General features: G+C 41.4%; 2 protein-coding genes across 5 annotated transcripts in view; one reads left to right on the top strand and one right to left on the bottom strand.

Moving 5' to 3' along the window:
- The window catches only part of XPOT (exportin for tRNA), a 25,780-nt gene continuing 12,294 nt past the window's right edge, over window positions 1-13,486 (top strand). Inside the window, exons 1-11 of one of the 4 annotated variants that reach the window (XM_015281535.4) lie at window positions 1-366; window positions 3,081-3,217; window positions 5,047-5,129; window positions 5,799-5,855; window positions 7,419-7,488; window positions 8,681-8,899; window positions 9,597-9,781; window positions 10,157-10,325; window positions 11,525-11,761; window positions 12,072-12,110; window positions 13,375-13,437. In XM_015281535.4, coding sequence (XP_015137021.1) covers window positions 3,158-3,217; window positions 5,047-5,129; window positions 5,799-5,855; window positions 7,419-7,488; window positions 8,681-8,899; window positions 9,597-9,781; window positions 10,157-10,325; window positions 11,525-11,761; window positions 12,072-12,110; window positions 13,375-13,437 — 1,182 coding nt within the window. In that variant the 5' untranslated portion in view covers window positions 1-366; window positions 3,081-3,157. Of the gene's footprint in view, window positions 367-575; window positions 708-3,080; window positions 3,218-5,046; window positions 5,130-5,798; window positions 5,856-7,418; window positions 7,489-8,680; window positions 8,900-9,596; window positions 9,782-10,156; window positions 10,326-11,524; window positions 11,762-12,071; window positions 12,111-13,374; window positions 13,438-13,486 lie in introns of those variants that run through there. The other 3 variants (NM_001199606.3, XM_040695621.2, XM_040695617.2) reach the window with 3 other exon arrangements.
- Window positions 102-2,354, bottom strand: LOC121113431 (basic salivary proline-rich protein 1-like). The gene is made up of 2 exons (XM_040705271.1): window positions 2,328-2,354; window positions 102-1,016 (listed from the first exon to the last, which is right to left on the bottom strand). The coding sequence occupies exons 1-2, from the start codon at window positions 2,352-2,354 to the stop codon at window positions 102-104; spliced, it is 942 nt and encodes a 313-aa protein (XP_040561205.1).

Here is a 13,486-nt window from a genome sequence, read left to right on the forward strand (position 1 = left end):
GCCCGCGACGGCCGGCGCTGGCTTCCGGGCGGCGTCGTCCGCGTGGCCGCAGAAGGCATTGCCGCCCCGCTAAGCGCCTCCAGGCGGCCGACGGGTCCCCGTCAGCAGCGTGTCGGTGCCCCTCGGGGCGCGGCCCCGTCCCTGTCGCGCCGGTGTTGCCGGCCTCGCCGCTGCGTCCCGCATACGTGGCGAGGGGGCGACGACCCGGGGCCCTTTCTCGAGTTATTCTCAGAACGGGGTAACTGCGGTAACGGCGCTCGTGAGGCAGACACCGAGCGCGGCGGGCGTGCGGCCGCAGGCTGCCTCCGCCCGTGGAGGGAGGGGGCACGGATCCACGCTCCCGGCCCCGACGAACGACACGCACGGGTGCGCTGCAACGCGTCGCTCGCCCTCCGCAGCGGGGGCGGGGCGGGACTACAGCTCCCAGGGGCCGCGGGGCGCTCAGGCCGCCAGGGCTGTCCCGGGGTACCGCGGGGCACGCTGGGAGCTGTAGTCCCGCGGTGCGGCGGAGGGGCGGGGGCGCCTTCCCTTCCCTTCCCGGACGCGCTTGGGCCGCGCCACCTCCCCCGGGCCGCCTCCTTCTCCTCCTCCCGCCGCCAGCCGAGGCGGCGCGGCCTGCGCGGCCCGGCCCGCTCCCTATGCTCGTGGCGACGTCGGAGCTGTGGGGCGGGAGCCGGCACCGCCGCGATGGAGGAGTGACCGGGAAGGTAACGGCGGCCGGGCGGGAGCTGGGGCACGCCGGCCGTCGGCGGGCGGGGGCCGCGGCGGCGTGGGGGCCGCTGAGGTGGCGGCGGCCTCCGCCGGTTTGCCGGCCCGGCTGCGGGGAGCGCTCCGTCACCCCGCGGAGCTCCCGAGGCGGTCGGCGGAGGCCCCGGCCCTCGGAGCTCTGCCCCCGTGCGGGAGGGCCCCGCGGCATCGGCGGGGGGAAGGGGAAAGCCGGGACGTAGGGAGCTGCCGGCCGGCTCGGAGTGCCCGCCGCCGTGGCCCGCGCCGTGCTGCCCGGAGAAGTTTCTAGGCTATCGCAGAAGTTGCGGGAGCAGCCGTCGTTACGGCGCTGCTCGTATATATGTTAAGCGGACGCGAAGGCTTTGGGTCCTACGCGTGCCCGAGGCTTGCGGCGAGCAGAGCAGGCAGCAGAAAGGAGCGCGCAGGGTTGGCGAGAAACCTCAGCGAATTAAAGCAGTGTGGCTGTGGCTCTGCCTGCTGACGCGACCCTGTAAATACCCCCAAATGAATGGTGTGAATGAGGCGCTTTAATCGCTAATCGTTCTGATGCTCATCACCTGTAGTGCCTGCTCTCAGCACGCTTATGGCTCAGCCCTGCCTGCTGCGGAGCGCCGCACATCTCTGACCATCAATGCTGTTACACGTCCTCCTCCCCCAGCCGAGCTGTGGCTGCGTTTATTCCTCGTGTAACTGATTGCCTTCTGAGTGGGCGAGTCGAGCTGAAACTCTTAGAACAGGTTATATGGTGGAAGATCAAATGTGAAATGTGCTCATGTAGGGTGTGCGGGGGTAGCAGAGCTGGCTGGCTCTGCTGTGCACTGAACATGTGAAGGGAGCACATCTCTGAGCCACGTTACTTTCAATAGCGAGGCTTGTCACCAGCGTGTAGATCACTACCTGGGGGATAGAGATTCTAGTGATAATCAGCAGGAAAAATAAGCCAAAAATAGGCTGCTGTATGTTTTATACGTGTCACCGTGGGCCAGGCCCCAAGTGGAAGAAACCATCCAAGAAAGCACTTTATTCTTACAATATTTTTCAGGGTTTATTTTTGTCTGACTGCTTTGGATGTCAGTTATGGGGAAAACAAGCTGCGGGTGCAGAGGGAGTTACCATGGGGAGAGCGGCTTTAATCCCTGGAGGTTCTGACCCCAAGCGGGGTGGCTCAGTGTTGTCAGGCAGAGTGCAGAGCTTGTTTTGCTACGACTCATCGCTTTGTTCCAGACTTTCTGGTTCCTCTACTGCCACAGCTTGCATTTTTTTTCATTTTGTGTGATGTTTTTTTAATTCTCCTTACTAAACTGCTTTTGGTGTTGCTTTTAGTTACAGTTCTTCTGTAATGAATTGTACAGAAATGTCCGCCTGATGTCGTGTTGATTGCTGAGCTGTCCCTTTCAGGCTTGCTTCCTCGGCTGTCACTGTGCCACCTTTCTGCCAGTGGGGGAGGGTGAGAGGCAGCGCATGCACCAGGCACGCAATGCTCAGAAATGGGAAATTCTACCTGCAGGCAGTTTGAAACAGCAGTTCCTTTGCGTTTCGTCTCTTCCTCTTGTGTGCCTTCTTTCCTCTGCCTCCTACGTGCTTATGTAACAAGGCCTTACTTCGGGCCCGAGCAGCTCTGCTACCATGTGGGCATGCTTTGATGGCCTGGTGGATTTTCGGTCTCTCTTGCTGTTTAACAGCATCCATGCATTTAACAAAGGTTTTTTTGATCCACTTTTTTTATCCAGTGTGTTGCAGAATGGCCTGTAGAAACACCTGATCTTCAGAACACTTGTCCTTGCTAGCTTTACACTGATGTGTCTAAATAGAAATCATGGCTAGTAAATTATCATCCATTAATAGGAACAGAAAACTTTGTTAGCAGCTCAGTATGATTTATTTTGTGGTTAATGTCTGATACTTCTCTAATGTGTGCTTGCTTTAGAAGAAAGGCCTGGTAATGCTTTTGTTCCCGTAGAGGAAATACTTCATAAGTGATTTTATGAAGCATCTTAACAATATTTTAGAGCTGAGTAGAGATGCTTATTTTTGCAGTTGCTAAGCTGCTGCCTATCATTTAAGTAGCTCATCTATGCTTATGTCATGTCTTGTTGAAACGTCCCTCGGTGTGCTTGAAATTTGAGGTCAAACCTTTCCATAGAACAGCACACATTATACTATTCTTCTGTTACTGGAAGTGGATGAAAAGACGTGGGATTCTGAGATCTGTGTCAGAAACATTCATGCTCACGTTCTGGTGCAGTGCATACAATGTGTTTGAGATTTGTGTACAAAACTCTATGGTTCTTGCTGTGCTGCTTTTAGTTTTCATTGTCGTGTTGAGCAAATAAAACTTCTTTTTCTATTTTCAGATGATCGTTGTTTCCACTCTAGAAGAAGTGGGCAAACCTGTTAGCAGGAGCAGGAAACGGAGAGTATAGCAATAGAGATGGATGAGCAAGCCCTTTTGGGGCTGAACCCAAATGCTGATGCAGACTTCAGACAAAGAGTACGTAATTAACTTGCTTATTTCTCTAATAATTTGGGGTGCTGCTTCAGTGGTAATTGCTGTCTTGATTTACGCACAGAGGGTTTGTGGTGGTGTGTACCAACTCACGTTGCAAGTGTGTATCTAAGCTGAAAGAGATGTTGCCAGTTCAGTGAAGCTATGGTTAACTTGTATAGAATTTGTTTCTCTGGGCTCTGGCTTTTCCAGTCCTTTCCATTCTAGTCCTTGTTCAGCACCTTAAGCAGGTTCCTGTTGGATGGAAATCAGCCACTGAAAATGTCAAGTTGCTTTGATCCTTTATTTAGTCCCTTTAATTCTTGGGTGGCAGTTTGGGAGTGGGGGGCTGACTGGGGTTTACTTATTTATTTGTTGTTATTTTGAATGGATTACCTGCCTTGAGAGCCTTTTAATGAAACAGGTTTTTAAACGGTGGTAAAGCTTAGAGTAACTTAAAGTCATGGTAAGTAGGGGCTTAAATGATACGAGAGATGCTCACTTGGGAAGGCATTTCTAGTTTTATAACCATTTAATGAGTAAATGCTTACTTATCAAATTGATTCAACTGCGTATAAGATGACATTCAGTGAAACCTCTCAGAAATGAGAATACGAGCATCTTCTTTGGGTGTTCATAAAACAAGCCCTGGAATGTATAAGGAAGTTAAAACTGTAATTTGATGCATCTGGTTGTTGCTAAGCAGCCTGTTAAATCTGTTTGTTGGGGGTGCTTGTCCTTGAAAAGATGAGTGTGGCTGAACCGTAGTGTTTTGTCAAGAAAATGTCACTGTACATTTGTAGCTCACAGATTTATTGACCTCTTAACCATGAAATGTGCATACTTATAAAATACTTCATGGTGAAAGGTGAGTAATTTTTTACTCCTCATGCAGGAAGTGACATTATACTACTTGACTTTATTAAGTATCAAACCTTAGCTAATTAAACTGTTCACTGTAAGGAAGTTAGTGCAAGCTACAGTGATTTCTTGTTTGAGTTCAACTCTCTCAATAATTACTTTGATGAATGTAAACAATCATAATAATTAGAAGAACCTCTTGAAATACAAGCCTTTATAGGTTTAAAATGACACTGTCGATCTCATCTGAGTTTCAAAAATTATTTTACTGTTTTGTGTAATGCGCCACACTAAATTTGAAAGCAATTATGTTGAGGTAACTGTTTCTAGAAGAGTCTTTAAAAGATCTGATAAGCAACTTTGGTATCTAAAATCTGGCTGAAGTATATGTTTCTTAACAGTCTGTAATGGGTTCATAAACTGACTATTGTCAGCTGGTCAATGAGAGATTGTGTTTGAGTGTTGCTTGGAATGTAGAATACAAGCAAAGTGGTGCAACAGCAATGAGTTGTTTTCAGTGGAAACGTCTCAGTCTCTTGCTCTTTAGAATTTGTGGAGGGAATTTATAACTTGGACTTGAATTTCCACCCTTGGAAGTTGTATGCAGCACCCAAGTGAACAAGGCCCTGAACAAATTCCCATAGCTGACCCTGCTTTGAGCAGGCAGTTTGGACTGCACTGTCACCAGAAGTCACTTCCAACTCTGCCAGTTACGTGATTCTGACCTTTTAATATTCACCTAACAAAATGTTAAGTGGAAATGAGCACCTGTAGTGTTTGGATTTGGAGGAACACTTGCATTGTGTTAATGAGAGAGCCAAACAAAAACCTGGAAGTTTCCAAATACCGTGTTTTTTGAAGGGGAGGTGTGCCTAAGTGTGAACAAGGTGTTTTGCTGCGTGCTTTGGGTTTTGTTTCGTTGGCATTTTCGGGGTTGGCTCTTTATCACGTGAAACTTAATTGGATGCTTACAGGCGCTGGCCTACTTTGAGCAGCTGAAGATATCTCAGGATGCTTGGCAAGTCTGCGCAGAAGCATTAGCTCAGAGTATATACAGGTAATGTAAATAAGAACCATTGCTTATTTTCATTAGGAATATAGACTTCATATACAGTGAGCTCAGAAATAATTCTCCTACTGAGTAAACCATCCCATTGTTCCATATGCAAACACTGTGCAGTCAGCACTATTTTTGCACCAAGTTATGTATTCAGATCTCAAATAATAGGTTGTTGCTGTATTATAGGATAGTGCAAGTCAGAAGGAAATTCAGGGGTGTGTATCTACAGAATAACAGTAGTGGTTTATGGTGAATACTTTTCTTTTTTCAGGTAATTTATCGAAGTTTCTCAGATTCCACCACACAGTATGTGGTCATTAACAAAACAGTGTGAAATTTGGAAAGCAGCATTTTACCAAGATACACAACTTGTAGATTTTTTTTTTAAGGAGATGGTAGAATAGGTATTGTAGTTTTGTACGCTCAGTACCAAACTCAGAGTATAATAAACTGGTAGATATGGAAAAAAAAAATATTATAAGAGGGAATATCAATATTAATTGCTTACTTTTATCAGATGAATTGCTCGAGTATTTGCCATTTTTCCTTAGCCTTTTTTTCTAGGGTGCCATAATCCTTGATTTGCCAAAGGCACCACCTGGCTGTAATATTTGAGGACTTTTTTTCTTACTGCTACCTCTAATCGAATTTTCTCTTCTTTTCTAGTGATGATCACATCAAGTTCTTTTGCTTTCAAGTTCTGGAACATCAAGTTAAATTCAAGTTAGTAATCTTTCTTGATACCCACCGTGTAAATCTATTTTGATTTTCCCTTTTTCTTTTGCTTGCAAATAAAATTGCATGCCATTCCTACTATTCCTGAATAAAAGTTCTCAGAACCCTTATTCTGCAAACTGTTACCTCAGTGTTGTTGATGAGCTTTAACTGAGTCCACAAGGCTTTCTTTTATTCCTTCTGCTTTTCCTGGAAGAGACGTAGATGGTGTTTAACTTAGCATTTTACTTAGCTAGTCCTAGGAGCTGTGTTTGGCCCAACACAAGACCTGGTCACCAAGTATAGAATGAAACTTAGCATTTACCTTTAAGCCTTGCTCTACACTATCACTGATTTTCAGAGAAGAGTTTGTCCTGCACATAGCAGCCTTGCTCAGTACAGAATCCTGGACTTAGACAAAGCCCTGTTTGTGCAATAAGCATGGCAGAGATGTTGTGATAAAGAAGTGTTTTCACTGAGTTGTGTTTCTGTAGCATCGTAATTTTAGGAAAAAAATAATGTAGAATAATGCAAGTTTCATTGCATGGAACTGTATTTGTTCCACGCTTCGGACTCCTTTGGTGTGAGCTTGAACATCATGGCTGAGGTGTCTGTCTCTTGGAATATCATTACAACTGGTTGCAGTGCACTGAGTGTTTGAGCCAGGCTGTAGATAGAAATCAAATGTATTTTGCAGCTGTAGTTTGCAGTTGCGTATCGGACCAAAAATTCAAGGTTTAGCTTTTTGAGATCTTACTTAGTTTTACATCACTGTTCTCCTTTGCGTCCACATTCCATTTCTGTCTGCTTCTTACAGTAAATTTTCTGTTGTTCTCCTGCTTCTCATTTTCCTCTGTTTTCAGTGGGATTGCTTTTTTACTTCTACTTGTTTATTAAGTAACACAAACGTTGAAATCCCATTCAGCAGTTGTTTCTGTCAGGGGTTGTACCAGGGCTATAGCACCTTGGAGAAGTAATTGCAGGAAGTTGCTTCTCAACTTCTTTAGTCCTCACTTGGAGTATGTGTGGGCAGTATTAGGGCTGAGCTGGTGATAACATAGAATTCTGCTAAGGCTTGTGTATGTACCACATAAAGTAGAATTCCTTGTTTGTTTTGTTTTTCTTGTTTTGACATATGTTTGATAGTAAATGCACTGCAGGGTCAGATCAGTGAAACTTCCTTGAGATCTTCAAAGAGTGTAGAACTGAGATTTTAGCATACCCAAATGTCCATCCTTCTCCCCATAGTCTATGGACAAATGTGTGTTAATGCGGTCTTAAGATCCTATCCTTAAAGCAGGGCAGCCTTCCCATAAAACTTCAGGCTGCTTACAGGAGGCTCCAGTGGCTGGAAATGTAATTCATTAATACATCTTTTTTTCTTTTCTCTCTTTTTTTTTCTCTTTTTTTTTTTCAGAATTTTAGCATGCAAACAGCTATGTGAATTCCTTTTCATAGGAACTTCTCATTGACACTAATGCACGGTGTTGCTATTAAATGAGTTTTTACTTTACTGAGCGTTGCTGTTGTCAAGAAGCAGTCATATTTTGATCTCTTTATGCTTTGTTTCAGATACTCTGAGCTTACTGAAGTCCAGCAGCAGTTGATTAGGGAAACGCTCATAACATGGCTGCAAGCCCAGGTAAGTGTATTTACAGTGGTTTTGCACGGCAGGCTGACATAATGCATCGAGTGCAGGCTGAATGTTTAATCTGTCATTTGAGTTTAAAGATGGTTTCCAGAAGATACGCATTATCTGATGGTGAAAAACTTTTAATGTGCTAGTCATTATTGGAAATCCTTTAAATTGTTTGTTATAAGAAAGCCTGTGCTTGAAATTAATGCTAAATATAAAACTCTTACATCAGGTGATGATTGTGGTTTAGTCAGTTGTGTATGAAGTAAGAAGCATTAACAGTTTTCCTGTAGTGAAATATCATCCAGATTCCTGATGTTCTTAAGTGTCTAGAATAAGAGTGGCAATTTTGTTTTTAAGACCCTCCTGGCCTAAGTCCATTTTACTTAGCATACAAGCAGATATTTGGGAATGAATGGAAAAGACTTTTTAATTAGCCCCTCTGGTAAAGTTATGGTAGTGTATTGACTACTCTTTCTTGCAGAGGTAGTTACTGTAGGTAAACTTGTAACAGTTGGACCAAGAGTTTGCAACATGCAGAACCATGGAGCCAACAGATGTGAATCTTTGCCTCTTCCTGCCACAATCTAGTTATCATTCCAGTCCTGTACTGGCAGCTACTGCTTTGTTTGTAGAAAATCGAAAATTAATAGAATATATTACAACTTGAAAAAGAAGAGATTGTTGTGAAATGGATTACATTGTTTTTTAATTTTTCCTTGGTGTCCCATTTCAGAGGAACTTATGTAAAGGAGGAGGGAGGGAGAGAGAAGGATTGATAGCGACAGCTTCCATTTTTCCCTAAAGAGATGAGATCTAGAAGAACTTCATACCATTCTTACTAGCATCTAACTTAGGTAAAACTAACTACATGAGAACCGTAACTTCTTTTTTCCTAGAAGTTCTTGTTTACTTCAAACAAGAAATTATTAATGTTAATTTAGTTTTTGAATAGCACAGTTAATGTTTTTGTCTTGAATGAAAGACTTAGGACTTAAGACCCACAAAGAATGTTTTCCCTGCTTTGTTACAATTTAGCTAAGTTTTCTTCAAAATCATTGGAAAGGTAGAGCTTTTTATTAGTCTCGGCCAGTAAGGGAGAAGAGAGGTACTACACATCACTCTGCAGAGATCAGTGAGCATTATGTGATTTTCCTCTACTTAAGAATAAACAAATATAATATCTTCTTTCTACCAGATGCTGAATCCCCAGCCCGAGAAGACTTTCATTCGCAACAAAGCAGCGCAAGTCTTTGCGTTGCTTTTTGTTACTGAATATCTCACCAAATGGCCCAAGTTTTTTTTTGACATTCTATCAGTAGTTGACCTTAATCCACGAGGCGTAGATATGTACCTCAGAATCCTGATGGCTGTTGATGCTGAGCTGGTAGACCGGGATGTTGTTCATACATCAGAGGCAAGTTATTATTTCACATTAATATTTGTTTTAAAGTCCCAAAAATGTCTCTATTTCAATTACAGTAGAAGACATGCAGAGAGGTTTTTTTTCTTCTTCTTCTTATGGCAGCTCTGCGTTAAAGTCATTAGGGGATTTAGATCCAAAAGCTGTATGTTGTTTAATGCTTTTTATGCTTTCATACTTATCAGTTAATGCATTTTTTTTGCTTGAAGAGCTAGCAAACAAAAACTAATGGGCTGAGTTAGCTGACTTAATGTTAGACCAACTCATTTCACAATGGTAGTATCTTCTAGTGCATGTTTGAAGGACTCCTAACTTCAAAAATCCATTTAATTATACAGAGAACTTTTTCTCCCTTGCCTGCCTTTCTTCCGTGTCTGGGCATCGTGGGAGGAATAAAGAAGGAAAAGCTATATACTTTATATAATATATAATATATTACCAATATAACATATACTAATAATACATATTATATTATTAATAATACAATAATATATAATATATTACTTATTTATTCATATATTTTTTTCTTTCCTGCAAGAAAAATAAAGGTGCTTTTTCTGGGTTTTTGATTTGGATTGTTTATCTTGGTAGAACAAGTAGTTTCTGGTAGTGGATATAAGAATGCTACTAGCTTGAAAAAATGCTACTAGTGAATGACAAGATTGCTTTATTGTTTTCATTGTGTTGACAGGAGGCTCGTAGGAACACTTTATTGAAAGACACCATGAGGGAACAGTGCATTCCAAGTTTGGTGGAATCATGGTACCAAATCTTACAAAACTACCAATACAATAACTCGGAGTTGACATGCCAGTGCCTTGAAGTTGTTGGAGCTTACGTATCCTGGATAGATTTGAGCCTGATAGCCAATGAAAGGTATGGGTTTTTTCATGGAATATTTAGGTGGGAGAGGAGGCATCAACAGCACTTGTTAGTATGCTGCCTGTATTTCCATGAAACTACATGAAAACTTTTCTTAGAATAGAGACTTTAATTATATATAAATAATTGAGACTTTTGTTTTAATAGAGTTGTTGAATTTGCAAGCAAGCTGATATAATGACTAAACCAGACACTGTACCATTTGCTGTATTCTCCTTAAAATGTATCAAATACTGGATTTAGTCAGTACAACAGACTCTGTCATGATTTCATTTTTATAAGACATTTTTAATTTTGCACATGAATAGTACAAAGCTTTGGTATGATGCTACTGTGGACTTCTAAGTATAAATTTCTTTTTTTCCAAAGGTTTATAAATATGCTGCTAGGTCACATGTCTGTGGAAGTTCTCCGGGAAGAAGCCTGTGATTGTTTGTTTGAAATTGTAAATAAGGGAATGGACCCAATTGATAAAACAAAATTGGTTGAATCTTTATGTCAAGTATTACAGTCTGCTGGCCTCTTCAGTATTGATCAGGTTTGTAAATTGATTTGCAATAGCAACGAGTCATAGGTTTCAAACAGTTCATAAACAAGCATATTACAGAAAACTCTGAAAATAAGTCAGCAGATGTAGGGAAAATTAGCTGTTCTTCGTTACTGTTAAGCACTTGCACTTTTCTCATACTTCAATTAACAGGTGGTTATTAACATTCTTTATTCATTTAAATCACAATTTATTGCATTCTGTGTGTCCTCACTATGAGGCTATTCTGAAACTCCTCTCCTAAAGTGTGTTTTGCATCCCATTTATGCTGTTCCTGTGTTTTGTTCCTTTGTATCCTTCTTTAGGAATTACTCTGCAACAGGCACTGTAGACAAAGTATTTTAAGAATGTAGCCAAGACAGAGTTTTTTCGGATGAGACGGGTCACATGCCTTCTTAAGGCCGTGTATGTTGTTATGCCTGCCTGCACCAGCAAACACAAGTCTTTGAAATCCTCATCTGGGAACTGGAAAAGTAGACCTACCAACTAAACGCATGTTCCCTGTGCAGTAGCAGGGCTTAAGGAGGAGCTGTTTGCTGTGTGCTGTGAAGAAAGAGGAACGTAGGCCTGACGAAGCTGTAGTTCTTGGACTGCAAGGCAGTTATCTCTTTATTGTGAAGTCATTAGCAAAAGTACATTTCTACTGGGAGGCCGAAAACAACTCAGGAGTTGTTTCTCTACAAATCTTACCTCAGTCTCTAAGAGACTTGTTATTCCTCTGCTTTAGTATAATTCTGACAGGGAGCAAACATGGTTTTTTTTAGATGGCTGGTCTAGTAGTATCTCTCTGTTCTAATCAATATATTTCTACAAATGCAAGCCATAAGTATGATTGCTCACTCTACAGGCAGTACTGCCTGTTGCTTGCTAGCAGTATTTCTGAAGTGAGGTGCAGCTGCTAAATTTTTGACGTCACATAAAGCACAAATATGAAGAGATGGAGCATGGAACAAGCTGCTGTTGCATAATGGAGAATACATAATGCCAGCTCTCTAGCATTGCTTTGCTTTTTCTCTCTCTAATCTTTGAGGAGCAACAACAACAAAAAAAGATAATTTTTCTTTCCATCGAGGAGACAAAAGTTGGTATTACTTCTACTGTATGCTAAGCATGAGTAGCAGCATCCTTAAGTTCATGCCACATAGACCTGAGTTGTGCTAGTATTTTTAATCAGGTGTCGTTTCTTACAGGAAGATGATGTGGATTTTCTGGCCAGATTTTCTAAGCTGGTCAATGGGATGGGGCAAGCATTAATAGCTAGTTGGACTAAACTGATAAAAAGTGGTGACATGAAGAGTGCTCAAGATGCTCTGCAAGCAATTGAAGCAAAAGTGTCCCTAATGTTGCAACTGCTAATTCACGAAGATGATGACATCTCATCTAATATCATTGGCTTTTGTTATGACTACCTTCATATCCTGAAACAAGTAAGTACTCCTGACTTCAGTTTAACATTTTTTTGATATATTATTTGCTTTGATTTTGGGGGAAAGCTCATGCTTTGTGTAGGCTGCCTTGCAAAATAGTCTTTTGACTAATTAGCATTCGGTATTTTCCTGGGCTGTGGGTGTACTGTTCATAGAGTTTTGTTTAGAAATCTGTAGAAACTGAGTTAAATCCTTCATTAAGTGGAAAAGAGTCTTGTTTCTTATGGTTGTTAAAAAGCAAACCTGTATTTTGCTATTAGTAAGAAAGAGCTTACTGTACAAGAAATAACACTTGAATTTTCTTTTACAGCTTTCTGCACTTTCAGACCAACAAAAAGCTAATGTAGAGGTAAGTATTAACTCTTTTTTACTAAGGATTCTTATTGACATTTTATCAGAACTTTTCATTTTGTTGCAACAGATTGTGTATAATTCATATACTTTAAGATGTTTGTGAGACAATCATTACAATTAACTAGTAAAGCTATGTTGAATATTATATGAAGGTGAAATCTATTTAAGTGCTTGGTCTTCCCAAGCAACCTCAGTGCAGTAAGCCTGTCTTGCTGTGCTTCTTGACAACTTCTTGATAGAACGTTCTTTAATCAAGACAGAGGATGTTTTCTCCTGAAACTTTGCATTTGTATTAAAACTTTCCTTAATTCCAAAGAATTGGAAGGAATAGGGGAAGGGTTGTCAGAAAATAAACCCCCTCTGAAGTAAAACTTACAGAAGAAGCTGCTGTTCCTCTGTAACATTTGTACTTAAGATGAGCAGGAATGTGCTGAGTATTATATGAAGCTATGCATTAAGCTGAAGTTTACAAGCTTAATTTAATGCAGTAAGCATTAAGACAAGTAAATATCTTTGTGTCCAGTTTTGGAAGTAGAAAACTTTGTATCTCCTGTTCAAATCAAATTAGTACTGCAGCACTCTTAAGATGCTTAAAATATGAATGTGTTGCTATCTAGATATCTATGATTATGTTGAGCTTGCTTTTCTACTGAACTTCCTGTTATAATTATTTCTCAACTTTACTGAGCACATTTTGAGGGTTTTTTCTAGGCTGAGAAGCAGTCACACCAACCTTGCTTCTTTCATTCAATTCACAGAAAGAAAGTGGTGGGAAACATCTTTTGCTGAGCCAGTTTAGCTTGCTAACCTGGGAAAAAAGAAAAAACAAACCCAAAACCCACGACCACTTTTGAAGATGCTGAGCTACCAGAGAAATAATTTTATGGCTAAGCTGACCTACCTCTTTGAAATGTAATCTCAAACAGCCTGCTCAGCCTCCTCTGCTTAGTTCAGTCATCTCTAAGTGTGAACTGAACTGCATGGGTTAGAAGCAGGAAATAAAGCGAGATAATGCTGCTAGATGGAGGGCTTGAACTCATTTATACTGTGTATCTGAAATTGCGTGTGTATAGTTTGGATAGAATCTATCTGTTTCAATATGCACTGTTAATTCTTCAAAACTTCTGAAAACAATAATTCAAATGGGATGTGTTTACAAATATTTTAACATTTGCCGTAATGCTTCCTTTTTTGTAGGATTTTGACTGTTGTTTGTTATTGCTTGTCTGCTTCTACACTTACAGTTCTGTTTATCTTAGGCAATCATGTTGGCTGTTATGAAGAAATTGACATACGATGAAGAGTATAATTTTGAAAATGAGGTACTGTATGAATAAGCAGACAAATGCAACTTGAAATGCACATTGTAAA

This window comes from Gallus gallus, chromosome 1 (genome assembly GCF_016699485.2).
Source record: "Gallus gallus isolate bGalGal1 chromosome 1, bGalGal1.mat.broiler.GRCg7b, whole genome shotgun sequence".
NCBI lineage: Eukaryota > Metazoa > Chordata > Aves > Galliformes > Phasianidae > Gallus > Gallus gallus.